Here is a 19981-nt window from a genome sequence, read left to right on the forward strand (position 1 = left end):
CTCATAATGTTTTTAAAACACCCATTTGGACCGGTACGCCTTTACGAGGCATTTCAGGATTGACTATACGCGAAAACGATCGGTTTTCTTCTCTGAACTATAGATGGCGAAATAGTCCACCTACCCAAGGTGGAAATTGACGTCCAAATTTCCGTACGAATGTTTGACATGCAATTTTCCATGCTTTGTGGAAAAATAAATTTACACTTTCACTTACATTTGGCAACACTGCATGAACAACACTGCACCCCGTTTGTTGTTTCTATGTTTAAAAATATCTACTTGGACAGGGCTAACATTTGGTGTATGACTTATGTATGTACAGGTTTCGGTTACAAAGTAACGTCACTCTTAATTCCCAGTTGCGCCGTTCGTGGGACACCCTGTATTAACCATGTGTTTGCATTTCATTTTACAAAAGCACAAAAGTTACCTTGCCATTCTGCATTCACACAGCCTGTTCACAGTGTTCAGCTCCTCCTCTGTTAGTGTCCTATTTGTATGTTTGTGCACATCTGCTTTCTACAAAGAAAAAACTGAAATTACCCTCAGTGATAACTATTCAAATACAAGGCATATATAAGTCAACGATAGACATGCGATGAAATATAATTACACGCAAAAAACATTCTGCATGCAAAAAATGGAAGCATTGGATAATATAATATTTTTGATTTCATTTGTTTTATTGTACTCCGCTTTTCTGCCACTTTTGGCTAAACGTAGGGTGACCATATGCCCCATTTTGACCGGGACAGTCCCGTTTCAGAGGCGTGTCCAGGTTGTTCCGTCCATATTATTAAAAATACACTATTTGTCCCATTTTATAAAAGTCTAGGAGCTATCTTGAAAACGAAGTCTAACTTTGAGGCACATTTCATGCTAAAAAGATGCACTGTTTTGTATGTGTTCCGATCTTTGTAGAGCAAAATAAGCATGCAGTGTCTTTATGGGATTGCAAAAAGAATTTAAAGTTCCTGCGTCTTGACACAAATTCGAAAGAAAAATCTAGACTTGTGTGTTTGATATGTAGGGTAAGGTTTTCGGGGAGAATTATATACGATTGATGAAGAATAGATCTGACTCAAGAAGATTCTGCTAAACACCTCTGGCATTACTCAGCTTCAGCATGGGACTAACATTAAAGGGTGATCAGTAGGGCCCGGGACTTTATGTCCTATAAAACTTTAAAATATGTATGTAATTATGTTATAAAAATGGAAAAATATGTCATGAAAAATTAAAAATATGTCAGAAAAATTCAGAAGTATCCCCAGTAAAGCCAAAAATATGCACAACAGTACTTTCGAATGTCTCATTATACGGGATGTCAGTATCTTCCAGGGAAAATAGACTATGAAGGGGGTTGGGGTATTAAATGAAGTCAGACCCTTTAACCATACAATGTAGTGGGAAAATACTGACAATATATTGTTATATTGTGAGGTTCACTGCAATTATCACCTTTGTGGAAAGTAAAGCATAATTGGCAGCTCGCTATAAAAATGGGGTATTTTTGAACTGTACTAGTTGGTAAAAAGATGACATCTGCTTTAATTTCTTAGTTCGTAATTTCCTTATCCTGCCATTGATAATATGAACTATCCGTTGTGCTAAAGGTACAAATTATTAAATAAAAATAAATACATTATAAAATAACCGATTATATGCAAGACAATTACGAAATTATACAGAAATATGTCTTATTACGAGAAAATTGAAGAATATGTTGTAAAAACACGAAATTGGTAAAATATGTCAAAATATGCCTTATCAAGTTTGTCTATTTCGGCTGATTTTCATCAGATATGTAAAGATCTCGATCTGATGCCAAATAAAAAATATGTTATAACAAAGTCCCGGGCCCTAGTGATCACAAAGGACGAAAATACTATGTAAATCATACCAAGATTATAATAATAATAACTCTTGACAACGGAGGATCATATTTCATTTATTGTCTGTGATGTATCACTTATGCGATACATCCTTTAATAAATAATAACAATAATTTTATATTTAGGCCTAACCAATTTCTCAGAAGAAAAACGGTAAACTGTTCTCCTTGGGAGAAATATTATGGTCACCCTAGCTCATCGTGAAGGTGAGGATGAAGGGTGACAAGATGAAATGGATGACAGGATGATCATAAACACACATGGACACAATATACACCCTACAAAGGATTATACTGGTTACAAGCCAGAGCCTTGATAGTCTACAAAATGCAGTCCAGTGCAGACAAATACAGGGCACTCAGTCGCCATATCACCCAAAAAGTTTCACCTGGTGGCTGAATTCTCAAATTCAGTTTATTTACTTATTTATTATTTTTTTCTTAGATATCTTGAGTTCGCTTATTTTCATTACCTTTTATTAAATAACAAATACAGAATGTCTTTCTTATGGTTTATGTGTTTTCTTTATCACATGTATCATTACCTCACTTCCACGCAGTACACCCTGGACTGAATTTTGCAGACAAACGAGGCTCTGGCGACTGGCACTATGGAGAGTATAATTTTGTGTGTTTTGTCTTTGTGTGCTGAGTGCCTTTTTACAGCCTCTTGGCTAATTTGCGAAGATGGGGATGAGTTATGAAATGATGAAATTGATGAAGGACAGTCACAAACAACCAAGCCCAAGCGGGATTCGAACCCGGGACCCTTTTATGCAACGTTAGAGTTGTTATTTTTAATGGTAAGGGGTTGGTATAAACTCTTGCACTGTTGCTAGCTGAATTTCAAAATCTGCAGCAATACGGTACATTCAACCATATATTAGAATGTATTCCATGCTGCTACCAGTTGAGACTTCGGTAACAGTATGGTATAGTGAAAACATATTTCACTTGTTTATTTCCTAATTATTTACATTTGTACTTACCTGTTATGCATAGCGGAACATATTTGAACGTGGGATTTTGCTTTTTTCACTGAAAAAAGCATCATTTTTTACATTACAAGTATTTATTGTTTGTTGCTAATTCGCGGGCAAATCTTGCCTCACGTTGTCTATCGTCAGCTGATATGCAGTGTTTCCAAACTTATTAACCGACAAATGCCGCACAAACTATTTACAGAAGGTTTTTAAGCGAAAATTGATCCACAAACCATTCACGGAAGGTTAGGTTAGGTTCAGTTAGGTTAGGCAAACAGAAAATTAAATTTGAAAAGAAAAATGCTCACACGTCATCTTATAAAACTACCGCGTGGTTGCTACACTAACAGGGGGGTTACATAATCAAACGCACGGAACATTTGATTCACATAGTCAACGGTAATGGTCGCAAGAGCTATCGTGCATCGGAGATACATTAATGTCGAAAAATACATGATTTACCGGCTGAATAAGTTGAACGAAGGGAGAAAACACTTCCACGAGCTTCCAAAAGTCTACAGAAACTCAGTTCCGTAAGTAGTTTCTCCTGTAAATTTGAAGAAATGTGTTTTCACTATACCATACTGTTACCGAGACTCCTTTGGGAAGGCCACTACCGCACAAGAAATAATTATTTTTAAACGAATCCTGTATTAATTACTAAATCAAATGTTTTAAGATCATACAATTTAAATGTGTAGTTTATGTTAGTTGGATTCACGGCTTTCTTAGTTCGTATTTCCACCAACAAGAAAGAAATAAAAAAGCTGACTCTTGATTATTCTTAGTTTTCCCTACGTCTAATCCAGCATGTACTATGTGGAACAGAGGTTGACATTCAGGTGACTTACGATGTTGCCTCTCTCATCAAATATCATACAATTAATTGACGCTGTTTTTCATTTTTACACTGTCTCTTATTTATGTAGAACCTTTGTTCATCCTGGGTGTCAGCTAGCTTAGCTGGAGCACTGAAAACAAGTAGCTTGCCATATTGGAGGAGCATTGGGTAGTCGAGCATTTTTACTAATTAAATCAGTGTTTCAGTATTATGTCATTATCCTATTTCCCAGTTCTACAATGCATGCTGACAAACAGAATGCATTCACAAGCACTTATTTATTGTCCCAGTGAAATAATAAGGTGATCACCTTGGAGCAAAAAAAGATAACTTTATTTTCTTCAATGCATTCCTAACATGACATTCCAAAATAAGGCACATAAGTGACATGCGGGCTACATATGTAGGCCAACCAATATGTTTTCATTGCCACGCAATGCCATTTGGTGTGACGGGGGCATGGCTCTCGGTACCTTGCTACCTCCTCTCCTAGGTGTTAAGTGTGCTTAAACACTTCTAAGTGTTAAGAACCCTATGTTGTTAGGGTCTGGCCTACATCTGTAGCCCGTGCGCCTATTCGTGTCATGGTTTTGCGCTAGCCGGGGCAAAAGGGAAGCAAGGAAACAACAGTTTGAACTGGATTATTTTGAAATTTTTCTTCATAGTAACATTTCGAAAATTATCGCCCCTTGTACTAATTTTTACTCTATATTGATCTAGGGAAGGGATGGTCTTCTCTTAATAGGGATGAAAGAAACACAGTTGAAGTTGAAATTCGGGCATTCTTTGTTATTCTGACACAGTGTGCTTACCTTGCATTCATACATGAAAATAAGACTTTAGTTTCGACTAAGCTACTGTTCTTTACATGCAAATCTTATATTTAAATTACTTTCTAAAATGTTATTTTTGTGTTTTCTCACAGAGCTTGAACTTAAATTTCATACTTTGGACTACAAAAAAGTCATTTTTATACAATGTTCTTCCTTTGATCCCAATATCCAACAAGTGTAATATATCACATTACGATGATTACATAATATTTGTGTTTTATTATACATCTTTGGGCACAATTGTCTTTACTAAATTGATGCTAACAAAATTATGTAATAAATATGTGAAAACCGTTTAAGTACCTTTCATCATATTTTTTTTACCGGACTTCAAAACTGAAGGAACTTTTTTTTAAAAAAAAAAAATCATGCATATGGAACAAAACTCTCATTTTTCAGAAGAAAGTAGTTGAAATCACCATACAACCTGTTCAAAAGGACTAAAAATTGTCACGAAACTGTTTTTTTCATTAATTGCTGACTTTTAAAAAAAGAAAGTCACTGGCTACATATGTAACCTGCGCGACTAATAGTGTAACAAATGCTAGCATGCCTGTTCTAGTGTTAATGATAAGAAGTCGTTATTCTTTTTATTCCATCTTACCCTGAAACAAACTGTTCTTTCATATTGCACAAGACATTCCATTAATTTCAGTTAGAGTACCAAATGGAAAGAATTATTGTACAAGCACTGCAGCTCTATCATCATCATTACAAGTCTTTCATAATTGATTACAGAAACTTAGGTGCAGAGTGAAATGCATTAGTATTACAAAGCTAAAGACCATCACTGTGTTTATTCTCTTTGCTTTACGAAATGAGAGCTTCAAGAATTGAAACAAACTTCCCAATAAACTGCTGACAACCTGTGCACCAGCACACATGAAAATCTATTCCCTAAAACCACATAGGATGCAAGAGAAAAATTAATTAAAATAGTCATGGAGAATTTGCCAAGCAATGCTTGGGCATCCCAAGGGGTGGTTTAGGGCCAGCTGACCCAGGTGACTGCCCCCTTGAGTAGTGCTAAGGATGTGTTTTAAAAAGAGTTGGATTTGTAGAGGCACGAATTAATTCAAGTTACTGCTGCAAAACATAATAAATACACGTATATTGCAAAATCATGTAACAATTTCAACCAAGAGAGTTCTGTTATTCTGATAGCATTATGTAGGTATTAAATACATACATACCTGCAATAAAAGTTTTCTTTAACAGTAACACTTAAAGTATTTTTTAAAAATAAAGCTATTATTTTTCGTAATTAAAACCATAAATATATGAGATGGTCAAGTTAAAAATTTCAGCAAAAAATGCAGGCTTGACCAGGACTTGAACCTGGGTCTCTGGCATACTGTGCCATTTCTCTACCAACTGAGCTACTAGCTTCTTCTGATTTCTTGCTGTCGCTGTTTTACCTGTGTGAAGTTGTCGCTGCCAGTGCCACCACAAGGGGATCTGTTGTCTTTGAAACATTGATTATGTTGACACTGAGGCAACTCCACACAATAAACCAGCAACAAATAGCTCAGCTGGTAGAGAAATGGCATGGTATGTCAGAGACACGGGTTCGAGTCCTGGTTGAGCCTGCATTTTTTGCTAAAATTTCTGTGCGTGCCGAATCGTAATATGGTCAAAGTTTTCATTGAAGAGAGTTAGGGGGCAGCAGGATATAAGGTAAGGGAGGGAGCTGCAAATAATCCACATTGTCTGGGAAAATTTTACCTTGAACTGCTCCTGTGTACTACACATGCTGGTTTCTTACAATCAAAAATACCACTCCCAAAATCATGAAAAAATGGCACTTATGACTGAAATAATTAACAAATAAATGACAACATAACTTACACTTTTGCTGCCAAAAACATGAGCAAGAATATGTTCTACAGATTCCTGAGCTTCATCAATTCCTTCCTCACTTAACTTCAACACCCAGTCTTTCAAAACTCCATTCACTGCCACACACTTGACACTTGTACTGCAGATTTGTTTTGCATGCCATCTATTATACACTGACGGCGAGAGTTTCATCTTATTCAGCTGTGACGGGCTGCAATTCCAGTTTGGCAACATGTGAAACAAGCAGGAGTGTGAGATGGATGTCAGAGAATGCAGATAATACTGATCAATTGCATCTTTCAGGAAATTCAGGGATTGATTACTATGAATTCTTGAGAAAAGCTTCATTTTTGGGCAGTTTTATATTATTTTATAACTTTCTTGAAGGTGCCCTGAAAAGATAGTTAAGACACTATATGAGAACATGAAAGATACAACAATTAGCATCCATGATATATCCATCCAACATTAATTTCTCAACACTTTTTATCTTGGTGGCAACTAGTTGTTTAAAACTGTTAGAACAAACAAATATGTATTTATTTACCAAGTTACGGAAGGTAGAAGATGCTTCAGAAAATTAGGTCTTAAACTTCTCCATTTACACTCAAGTCAATGTGTTTCATGCAGCATAATTTCACTGCTAACTGTGAGATGGTCCAAATCCTGTCAAAAAATTAATATTTGAGTTTTGGTTTCGGGTTGAAAAACTGAAACTGCCAATTGAGCATTATGTATATATTCTTCTTCTATTCTTCATAATTCTTGTTGATAAAACAAGTGAATATATATGTATAATGTGTATGTGTGTGCATGCATGTCAAACAAGTGACCAGGGTTGAAGACCACCTCCCCTCTTCCCTTTTCTTTGTCCATGGAATTTGGCAGAAAAATAACACCCCAATGAATGGGAAAGTTATAAATGAGTTGTCATGTGACTCATATTTGTCATCACAGAACTTCTGTATTTGTGTGAGTGCAACAATAGTACACAAAGAGAGCCTACATGGAATTTTTGACGCAAGCACGATAGCCCTTTACGAAATCCTTTTTTAAAGAACAGTGGAGTTTCTTTTTAGAACAATGAAGCTAGAATGTTAGTGAAAAAAAGTTAGGATTACAAGTTCCAGACACTGCAATACCTGAAATCTGCGTTCAAAATTAACAAAATCTGATGAAGCTGATGGTGGTGAAGACTATGATCAAAAGATCGGTTCTGAAAATTTGAAAGTGCACTTACAGGAGAAGGCAGAAGTAGTAAAATGGTGAGTTCCTCTTGATTGTTGGTTGCCCATGACTAACAATTTAACAAATGAAACAAATTGAAAATTAGATGGCCATGGCTTGATGTATCTAGTGATAAAGTTACACATACATAATCTTTCATCACTGAATTAAAACACATGGACAAGTTGAAGGTGGTATCCTTTGTTGGAAATAGGTAAAACTTCGACAGCGTCCCAACGGATTTCTTCATTTTTACACAAGAAACTACTTACCGAAATGAGTTTCTGTAGCATTTAGAAGTTCTTGTTGGTATTTTCTTTCATCGAGAAAAACCGATGTTGTCCGTATATGCTAAATTGAACGAAATGAGTGCTAATGGAACCTAACCTAACCTCGTAGGCATACCTCGTCCCCGTGATGGTTCGTGGGGCTAACGTCAATGGTTTTTGGGGCTACCCGTGGATGGTTTGTGGGGCTACCCATGGATGGTTTTTGGGGCTAACACCAATGGTTTTTGGGGCTAACGTTAATGGTTTTTGGGGCTAACGTTAATGGTTTGTGGGGCTAACGTCAATGGTTTAATAATTACTCTTTATGTCAAAAATTTAACTTTCTTTCATGAAAAAAGCAAAATAGCACCTTGAAGAATCTTTCACAATGCAGAATAGGTACGAATGTTAAAAATGACGAAATAAACGAGTGAGAGGTGTTGGGACGCTATCGAAGTCTTACCATATTTTTTGGTGTCAGCATGCATTGTCAAGTTGGTAGTTTTGTAGCAAACTAAACATATTTATAATATATCATGACTGAAAATACAGAAGAATCGATATTTAATTAATTCTCCTGATCAGTTTGGTGACAAGAATTGACCATGAAATTATGTACACAATAATGGGCGTTAGATATATAGTAATGGTAATTGCAATTGTCTCGTATTCAAGGAGTAACGGACTACTTAGGTGTAACTTGGCAGGGGCACTTGCCCACCTAATACATTTTCGGAATTAACAAGCTAATGGAACTCGTGTTAAGCTTCTGGGACTTAAGAAGCAAGTTAACTAGTAATTCTTATGATTTCAGGTAACAGTTTCATACATCGGAGACACATTTCTTCAATTTTACACAAGAAACTACTTACAGAAATGAGTTTCTCCAAGGTTTACAACGTTCGTTGAGGTATTTCCTTTCATCGTGAAATATATTTGACTGGGAAATCATGTATTTTTCAAGAGAAATATCTCACCGACGCACAATTGCCATTGCTTTCATTTGCTTGCCCTAAGACAACCGGATGCTGTATATGTTTGATGACGTAAGCCCCTGTCAGTGTTTCAACCCCCCCTTTTTTTTACCATGCTTGCCTAACGTAAGCAAACCTAACCTAACCTTATCGGAAATGGTTCGTGGGGCTATCCGTGAATGGTTCATGGGGCTATTCGTCAGCTACCCGTGCATAACGTATAATTTCCACCGGTGACGAACACGATAGTAGGTATCTTTCGGTGAAGAAGGTTGAAACACTGCATACCCACAACGTGAGTCAAGATGTGCCCGCCATATTGTGTGTTCCGGAAGCGAAGAAAGGAATAAAAAAGCACTCAGAATGTGAAAAATTGTGTTTGTTTTCGTGTAAAAAGCATAATGGCACCTCGAACTACGTTCCGCAATATACAATTGGTAACAGTGTAAAAAAAAAAAAAAAATCGACAAGAAAGGTTACTTGCGTATGAGGTTTAAAAAGACCACGTCTATTACTAGATAATGGCAATATGAATAATCTAGATGATAAATGTCTTGATATTGCAGATGATATCCACGTAATTTATTTCATTGATATATAAATAATTCTGATATCCAGATAACCAAATGGCATTCATCAATATAATCCGGCCAACAGCTATTTACCTTCAAGAAAAATATGTTAATATAATAACAAATAAAAAATATGTTAATTGAAAAATATGTCAGATTTGATTTCCACACTAATGGTAATACTCTGATATCAAATGTGAATTAACTTGCCACTTATATATGCACACATCATTCTCAAACACTGTAGTAAAAATAGGTTACAGTGGCAATACTGCTATAAAAATGATAGAATGATGTGTATCATAATAATAAATAACAGAATATATTTTCTAGTAAGTACAACTGCCAATTTTCATGCTCGCTTCACTCGCATTCTTCGTCTTACTGTAAAGGTTATATTTATTGCTTACAAGCAGATATTGCATGCAGTCTGTTCGTGATATCATATGCAAGGTACTGAGTGGACTAAAGTAGAAGGGGTGCTTTGAAAATTGAAAATAACCCAATTCTGGGGATTTGATGTTTGGTGCATTGATGAGATGATTACTACAGCTGCAGCAAGAGACAAATATATTCTCAGCATTGATTAATATTTTAATATTACTTCACTATGTATGGATGTTTTATGGTAAGAAAGTAAGAAAACACAAAAAGACAGACAGAACGAGAGAGACAGGAAGGTTAATCTGTAAAATCAAAAAGATAAAACAAAAGGAGGAACGAAAAAAGAGAGAAATTAAAAGGGAAATATAGGGGAAGGGAAGAGTGGTTGAAATCTATGATGTCAGATATCCTGGTGTCGAATAACAGCCTGGGCATTGATGTACTTTGCGAGTGTCCATTCATGAATTTAATTATATCATCACTCATATTCGTTGTTGCAATTAGCCAAAAGTAACAGAAAGCCAACATTAAATAACACAAATCAAATGAAATCAAGAAAACAGATTAAAGAGAATTGTGTAATATTTCAGAAAACATGTAAGCAGCATGTCCTTTACTTTATCAAAGAGGGGGGGGGAGGGGTGCACTTACCATGTGCTCTTTTGGTTATAGGGTAACAGTTCATTATATAGGACACTTTTCTTCAAATTTACAGGAGAAACTACTTACGGAAATCGGTTTCTGTAGCATTGTCGAAGTTCTTTCATCTTTCAATCTATTTCAGCCGGAAATCAATTTCCGTTGCTTCAATTTAAGCGAAAATGTAACAATGCCGTTTTTTAACTACAGTTTGCCTAACCTAACTGAACCTAACCTAACCTTCTGTGAATGGTCCGTGGGGCTATTCATGGATCGTTATACGATCCCCAATGTTTTTTGTGGCTATGCGTGAATGGTTTGTGGGGCTCGTACCATAACGTGTGTTCCGTAAAAAAACTTCGATAAATGGCTTATTTTAGTGTAAAAGATGTTTCTAATCGAGTGAAAACCTTAATGGCACCTTCAAATATGTTCCGCAATACACAATTGGTAAGTACGAACCATACGAAACACAAAATATCCAATTTTAAAGTGTCTCCGATATAACGAACTGATACCGGTTATAGCTGCAAAATTGCCCGAACGCTTCCATGGATGTCCTACTTTTAGTTTCAGAAAATCTGGTCACCCTAGTATAAAAGCATTATCTCATGCTGTCTCTAGTCAGCAGAATCCTCCACATGGAAATATCTTAAACACCACACTAGTAATGACCATGGGGGAAGAGGGGACATGCCAAACACCCAGAAAATGAACTAACTAACTAACTCTCCAGCCTTCTTAAACCCGAAGGTTCATGGCTGCAGCAACACAGGCCTTTCATCTGTCCCTATCCTGAGCAAGTTCTATATACTCTTTTCCATCTCTACCGATTTCCTTTAGGTCCATCTCAACGCAACTTTAAATTATATATTAGCCTACACCACAAAAGTAAAGTGCTCCCCTGTCCTTTGCACCACGCCATGGTATAGGGGGTGTGGAATCAGGGCCCCACACTTTCTTAGGCAAGAATGTACAATACAGAGAATGTCTCCAATTTCTTTCCTACTTCTTATACTCACTAAATATGCAGTCCTGGCAATGTATCTGAAGTTAAGATTTGAGGGCAATGTGTAAAAATTGTACACTTACGTCTATGTCATAGTCCATATCAATTCAGGGGGGTACCTTCATAGTCTCAGATGTAATTGAATTTAACATACGTTAAAATTCAGGAGAAAGTAAGATACACGTATTTTTTTGTCTTGTCCAAAAAAAATTCCTGACCCGAGATACAGGTCATCATTTCTCACGTGTGATTTTCGGCAAAATATTAAAATGCTCTACCTCTGGAACGGTTCAAGATATTTTGTTGCTGTTTTTTGTATTTGAAAGAGAATAAGTTTCAGATTTAAATGATAACCTCAGTTTGGAAATATGTGTCCAAATTCTCTTGCTGTAGCCTTCTGATTTTTTTTTTGAAAAATAATATTTTTTTCAAAAATGCCAATCCCAAAAATTATGTTGTTTTTTTTACTGTTAATCAGTACTACATTCTCTGAAAAGGAGAACTTCCACTTTTGAGTTTAACAGGTTTCATAAACAATTGAAAATTTTGCCATACATTAAACCAGTTTCCATTACCACATTCTCACATATTGGTCTCATGAAATCAAAATCTAGTCTTATTTGACATGGCATTGTAATTCTTCATAAAGATAAGTAACAGACACAGCTTTCAAAACATATTAAAGCCTCCAAAATATATGTCCAAGTTCCAAAACATATTACATGTTTCAAAGCATACCACTTCTGTGCACTCTGCTTATAACTGAAATTAGCAATTCAATTAACTAAAAATGTGTTCAACTGCATCAGTATCTTCCTTTGATAATGGGTGATGCCTTCCTGTTAAACAAATAGGAACTGGGGCACCCACAACTAACCGAACCTTGCACGGTTCGTGGGGTTATTTATGAATGATATGTGGGGCTATCCGTGGGATTTTCGAACCCGGAAAAGAATACAAAATCAGTAACACGAAAGTAGGTATTTTTTTGGTGAAGAAGGTTGGAAACACTGCACACCACTGATCATAGACAACGCTGGTCAAGATTTGCCAGCCATATTGTGTGTAACGCAACTGAAAAACCAACGAACAATAATTATTCGATATGTGGAAAATTGATACTATTGTCGTGAAAAAAAACGAAATCCAACCTTCAACAATCCTTAGCAATGCAGCATACGTAAGTACCAAGGTGCAAAACAATAAAATAAAAGGAATTTCAGATGTTTAGAAGTTACTAAAATTTTAATGAATGTCATGGTACTGATCAACAGTAAAAAAAAATCAAAATTTTTGGGATTGGCATTTTTGACTTTTCAAAAAAAAATTCAGAAGGCTACAGCAAGAGAGCTTTGACACATATTTCCAAATGGAGGTTATCATTTTAATCAGAAACTTATTCTCTTTCAAATACAAGAAACAGCAACAAAATATCTTGAAACCCTTCCAGAGATAGAGCATTTTAATATTTTGCCGACAATCGCACGTTAGAAATGATGCCCGAGGTGCCATCTTTGGTGGCCTTTACCTCGGGCCAGGAATTTTTTTGAACAAACCAAAAACTGAATTTTAACATATGTTAAATTCAATAACATCTGAGACTATGAAGGTAAGATTTTTTTTCTTTGCCTGCCTGAATTGATATGGACTATGCCCTATATATGTTGCAAAATTATGTTCTTCATTACCGCAATCATTCTCCATACAGAAACTTAAGAACCATGTTTCATGATATGAACAAGTGACGTTCGGCATTTGTTGCTCTGTCTACAGCGTTGCCAGAATGCGGACTTTGAATAGAGGTAAGTTTGGCAATGGTGTTCGAGCGTTCTTCTAGAAAAATGGCATCTTGCGCAGTGAGGAAGCTAGTGCTACAAATCTTATATTTTGTTACAATATGTGCTCATTGGCAAAACATTTAACTGGTATCCCCACGAAACATTTCCGGTAATGTTAGGGTAAGAAAGGATCTCGAATTTCATTAATATTTGGTATATTAACTAATTTTGGCCTTCTAATCAGTACATTATGCACGGGTAGCCCCACAAACCATTTCCAGTAAGGTTAGGTTAGGTAAGCTGTTAAAATTTTGATTAAAATTCCGATCCCCGGGAGACGTTTCAAATTCGTTAATTTTCACATTTGTACTTACCTAGTATGAATTGCTAAAGGTGGGACTTCGCTTTTTTCACAAAAATAATTTCAATTTTGCACATATCGAGTAATTATTGTTTGTTCCTATTTCACTTGTGTTACACTCGATATGGTGGGCAAATCTTGACTAGCGTTGTCTATCATCAGTGGGTATGCAGTGTTTCCAACCTTCCTAACCGAAAAATAACTACTTTTGTCAGTTACGTTAACAAAGTTAAAAAAAAGGGGTTGCATTAGTTACATTAACTTCGTTAGGTTAGGTTAACATAGAAAAAAAGGGTACGTGCTATTATTCAACATCACAAATCATGCACATTTCAGTAGGTTGGGTTACATTAACATAAATTCAAGATAATTCATGTCAGGATAACATATATTCTGCTTGTTTTTTTATTTTATTTTATACATCATTCAATATTTCACATAACAGGTGCTGTTTCACTTTAAGTACATGATGCCTATTTCAAAGTTCAGTACTTCATCATAGCATTTTTTCACTTTCATTACATCTCTCAAACTTCCGTATTTACATGTAATGCATGCTACCTGCTTGCATAAAAAATTCGTGCACTCTATTCTCCAGTGGAAAGTTTCTCTTGAAGATGTACTCGGATATATAGCCTGAGAAGTGATATTTCCTGCCTCCAAAAATTGGAATGGAATGCCGGACATTACGCCAAACTCTCTGTATGTTTTGTGTATGTATGTGGATTGGAATTTCGTCGCCCTGCATTCGTTGCAAGTTCTGATGATGAACACGTCCACTTGCTGGTGTGTCCACAAACTCCACCCTATGGTTAACTCTCAGGTGTCTGTAGCCTGCTCCCTGTAAGTTAATATATGCTTTCCAGCAATCTGATATTATAGTTGTCCCTGGAAGTATGAATTGGTGTATGAGTTGCAGCAAAGTTTCTTCGTTTCGGTTTTCTACAGGAACCATGAAGAAACGTTTACGGTTTCCCCTTTCAATTCCTCCAAACACCCACTGTCCCTGAACTGGACTTCCCCTTCCATTCACACATTTTCTGGCTTTGCCGAACTTCGCTTCATCTACTTCGACAATAACTCCATGACCTCCTATTGGTCTTGAATTTTTAATTACCCATTTCTCACACACTTGCCTACAGTGCTTTGACCAGTCCACAACTGTTGGACCACTAATGTTCAGTTCGAATTTTATGATACCTAATCTTGGGTTAGGCAAAATAAGCCACAGTATACAAAATCTTATGATTTTCTCTACAGTCAGAGTACTTTGTCCTATAAAAGTGCCCAGTCTTGCAGAACGTTTGAATCCACACGGAATTCTTTTGTACCTCATTTTACCACGTCCCTGGATTCTCTTCGTACACAAATATATCCACCTTCCATCACGTCCAATGTGCAGCTTACATGCACTCCCACATTTTGGACATTCCACTTCTTTCTTCACAATTCGATGCTCAATTACAAAAGCGACTACATTTTCCACACCATGTAACTTCACGACGCATCCTGTACATATCATCTTTTCGCAAAACAGCGGTGGTTCACAAACTTAAAACACGAGTTCGTACTCAAAAATCATGCAGCTTTATGTAAAGTGTAAATAACCAACACACACTGAGACCATCTTCTGTAAGCAAACCGTCTCACCGATTCGATGTATCACTCCGCGCCAGCTGATTCATGACCGCAATCAATTGCTATTACACTCATTGTTCGCCGCACCTATTCATTTATATAAGAGCCTCTTGAGAACCCGCTCTCAAAACATCAGACGAATATGGAGTCGCATACATTGTTACTTTCCCGGTCATTCTCTCTCTCATAACCCTTAAAACCACTGACACTGGGATACCACCTTAACCACTTATTTTACTGGTTTCTGAGGATACCACTGACAGAACGTTACATAAATATTGAGTAGAATCTGTTTCTCGCCCCTTTTCAAAGGCTGTCCTTGCTCGGAGAACACGGAGACCTCCCCGCACGTATAGAACTCGCTATGTTATTATTCTAAGGACAAGTCTGGCAATATTACTAAGTGGCACTACTTCCTTGCTTTTCACATGATTATTTTCAGAAAATAACCAATGTTATAAAATATCATTATGTACACAAATATCTAAGCTCATTGAAAGTTACAATGCATATTCCTACAAAATGTTCACATTTACCTTGCCATGTCACCAAGTTATTTTACGAAGTGCACTATATTTGGCGGAACAAAAATCGTTATTAGGATGCTTGTCAAAGTTTCCAACCGCAATAAATTTACGAATTTTGTCTTGTTTTGGGTAACACTTTCGTATAGTGGAAACAGATTTCTTACTTTTTACATAAGAAAGTACTTACGAAAATCATTTTCTTTAGCGTTGTTGAAGTTCGGGAATATAGAATTCTATGGTAGTTTTCATCCATTTCAATGCGAAATCAAATGTTTATCTGCGAGAATATCTCTCAGACACGCATTAGCTATAAAAGACTATTTGCTAAACAAAGCACTGTATAGTCTAAAGCCTGAATCACACGGAACTAGTTTGCAGTAGGAATGTTCTAGTTGACGCTGGACTGGCTACCCATTTGCTAGTTTTCGCCTCATTCGTTCCCATAATGGCTACTGCGTGAGATGTAAACAACGTATCACTTCACACGTTTAAAATACGATAACTATTCAACCGAGAGGAATATCGCTTCGGATTAAATGGTTTTAGGTAGAGAAGAATGGCGCTGATAAAATACACACTTTACAACGTTTACTGTACACGTATGGAAGAATATTTTAGCTTTTTCGATTGTAAACACGCAACACCGTGCACTCACCATAGACGGTGTATTTCGACGTGCCTTTCGTGCTGTATGTATTATACATTGTAATTGGGGAACGCTTTGGTGTAAAACTGTAAAGTGCTTTATATAATAAGCTTTTTCGAAGCATTTACGTAGCATTTATGCTAGCAAAAATGTTAATAGAAATGCTTTCGTCTAAAGCCGGCTTAAAGGAGAATAGTCAAAGGCAGGACAAATATGTCAAAATGAGGGCTTACTACCAGTGCCAAATCTACACATTTTGGGCTTCTCTGCAAAATATTACCAAAGACCCCTACCCTTCATATTGTTTTCAATATAATCCTTTTCATATTTTCAATGCATACTCTTTATTCCATCTTTGCATTGTATTCCATCTCTCAGACAAGAGTCTGTTGTATGAGCAGCCCTTGAGTGAGACCAAAACACACCTGCTCCAATAGACGATTTTATTATTATTATTATTATTATATATATAGAACACACGACAAAACAACACTTAGACCAGCTTTAGGGAACCACATCACAGACGATGTTCAAACTGTCTGCCATTAACTTCCAGGCAGAGATGACAACGCCGAATCAACTATTGTCTGGTATGAGCAAACGACCCCACGATGTCTGCTATCGTCACTGCAGCAACATAAATGTGTGCAACGAGATCCTCGGCTGACACGACAGGTGTTTCGTATACAAGGCGTTACATCTCTCCACATAGAAATAAGTCCAGGGAGTGATGTCCGGCGATCTTGCTGGCCACGGCACAGGCCCACCCCTACCAATACACAAATTGTGGAACAAGCCCTTGTGGAAGTGACACACATTTTGGTCGAAATGTGGTGGTGCACCATCGTGTTGGGACCATAGTCCTTGCCTCAGTGCCGAGGGCACATCCTCCAACAGTTCAGGCAAAACATCACAAAGAAATGCATGATATGTACCACCACACAGGCAAACAGGGAAAATGTACGGCCCAATCAAATGGTCATGCACTATCCCACACCACACACTAACCGCAAACCTGTGCTGATGGTGCACCACAAGAATTACATGTGGATTTGCAAAATCCCAAACGTAACAGTTTTTACTATTGAACATGCCCATTTTCGTGAACATTGCTTCATCGGTCCACAACACCCTGTTCACAAAATTCGGGATAGGTTCAATGAGATGCAAAAACCATTGGCAAAACACCACACGTGGTTCAAAGTCCTGAGGTAAAAGGTCTTGTACCTTTTGGAGTTTGAAAGGGTACATCCCCTCTTCGGATAGGACGCCACACACATTAACATGGGAGGTGTTGTGGGCACTTGCTATAGCACACATACTGGTGTCAGGACGATCCCTGATAGCATTTAACACCACAACTTCACATATCTGCCATGTGCTTTTTTGAATAGAGCATACCGCATTTCTTTGTGGAACGCCCTTCGCCAGCAAGATTGCCGGACATTACTCCCCTGGACTTCTTTCTGTGGGGAGAGATGAAACGCCTCGTATACGAAACACCTGTCGTGTCAGCCGAGGATCTCATTGCACGCATTAATGTCGCCGCAGCGATGATAGCAGACACCGCGTGGTTCTTTGCTCGCACTAGACAATCGTTGATTCGGCATTGTCATCTCTGCATGGAAGTTAATGGCAGACAGTTTGAACATCGTCTGTGATGTGGTTCCCTTGGCACCTCCACTCTGCACACAGTGAACATGTCGACACATATGCAATCTAGCGCAGAACCACCACCATCTTTGTTTTTCTACGTAATGGTGATGTCCACTACGAATATTCGCTTTTTTCTTAGTTGTCAGTCTGCACATATCACTTTCCGTGGATAACACGTCTCGCTAAACACTTCCCTACCCCCACGACTTCAATGTTTTCGGCATTTCGTCACAAGAACTTTTGTGTTTATTTTCACTTGTAGAATCACCTCCTAAGCGTTGGAAACTAACTTTAGTAACACCCTGTATATTTAAAATGCATTCTTTCTTGATCTTATGTTGACGAAACCACACTAGTTCTCTTTGTGATTCATTGAGTTGTTCCTGCCCCATGGAATACTGCAAATGGTTACTCTGAAAAGCTGTGCAGAATTGTCTTGTACTTCTCATACAGAAAATCATGAAACTTCGTTGAAGTAGTTATCAAACTGGAGTTCATTATAGTAGTGCTTTCAACCACCAGATGGTAGCAGTTTTCGGTCAATTTAATAGTCACAAATATATATATCACCACTCATAAAAAATGCATGTTTAGCATGATTTAATAAAAAATCTTGATTTTTATCAACCCTGTATATGACCACGGGTTCACCCTTGCTCTTGTCTGGTTCACATGTTCGGAACAAAATAAATTGTTTTCTATGTTGTCCAGTTGCCGAAAGATCACACAATTCATAGTGGGAGCACAAATGCAGTGGTGCTACTTTTTTTGTGATGACTGTAGTTCAGATTCACATCACCAAAGAGCAGTCGTTAGGGACAATTCACACTGAAGCGACACGCGACATATTGCTTGGGAACAAGCCAATCAGCAGTGTTTCACACTGGAGAGGCATGGCAGGCTGCACAAGCCTGCGTTCCATTGATGAAATCCTCAAGCAAGACATGTCGCCTGTCACATTAGTGAGAGTTATCCCTTACAGGTCGAAGCCAATGAGTACAATTTTTGTCCACTAGATGGTACCACTTACTACTGAAATTGCTTTCATTAGTGGTTTTCTAATTCCCAGGCTTCCATCACTCAAAAGAATGGATACATGAAAAGGAAAACCTTGTTTTACCAGCTACGTCGACTCGGAACCTCAGGTGCATAACAGAACAGATTACTGTGTGGGAGAAACAGCCCCCCCCAATTGTATAATGAAGAGTAACACTTAAAAACACAAGCACCTGAGGCTCAGTAAATGTTTTCATTGTAAAATAGCCGAGTAGAAGTAGCACCAAAAAATTAGATATATCAGTAAATGATGCAGGTTATTCACTTAGCAATTCAACCTCTATTGGGTATCTTTCAAACCAAAGTTACTAAGGGATTTCACACCTAAGTAACAAGCAATGTTACTACAAACACTGGAATATATAATTTTCCTTCCAGTCGGCACTCACTGCACATGCACACAAAGCAGACTGATGTGACAAAATACATACTGAGAAAATAGGACAGTCCCAATCACAGGGAAGTGACACGTTCAGTCTCTAAAACTCCTGTATGAAAGTTTGCATTCATTTCTGATTAGTTTCAAAGTGTTGTTTGTCACTTTGACTTGAAAGGTCCCTTAGAGGAAGACCAACCAAAGCTGGGCACTCTTAGAATATAAAAGCTACTTATCCAGGTGATCATACACACCTTTGAGATTATAAACTTGCTATTTTATTACATAATTTTGAGTATTTTAGTGGGGACCACAGTTTATGAAATTCATGAAAAGGTGCACTTTGTTTGGTACACTGCATCATTAAAAATCATGCGTATGTTATTCCTAATAATTGTTTCAAGCAAAATAAAGTGAATGAAGTTGGTGATGTATTATTTGTTCAGCCCACTGCAAACATTAAATATTTACTTGGG

At 37.2% G+C, this 19981-nt stretch overlaps 1 protein-coding gene across 2 annotated transcripts in view; it reads right to left on the minus strand.

Annotated features, from left to right (window-relative positions):
• The window catches only part of LOC145980447 (MTRF1L release factor glutamine methyltransferase-like), a 30978-nt gene extending 14683 nt beyond the window's left edge, over nt 1-16295 (minus strand). The window contains exons 1-3 of one of the 2 annotated variants that reach the window (XM_083113543.1): nt 15959-16295; nt 6403-6785; nt 434-522 (exon numbers count right to left, since the gene is read on the minus strand). In XM_083113543.1, the coding sequence (XP_082969669.1) occupies nt 434-522; nt 6403-6741 (428 nt within the window). In that variant the 5' untranslated portion in view covers nt 6742-6785; nt 15959-16295. Of the gene's footprint in view, nt 1-433; nt 523-6402; nt 6786-15780; nt 15915-15958 lie in introns of those variants that run through there. The other variant, XM_083113544.1, reaches the window with a different exon arrangement.
• Nucleotides 16296-19981: the final 3686 nt, after the last annotated feature.

Source organism: Lepisma saccharinum, chromosome 27 (assembly GCF_977018435.1).
Source record: "Lepisma saccharinum chromosome 27, izLepSacc3.1, whole genome shotgun sequence".
In the NCBI taxonomy this organism is placed as follows: domain Eukaryota; kingdom Metazoa; phylum Arthropoda; class Insecta; order Zygentoma; family Lepismatidae; genus Lepisma; species Lepisma saccharinum.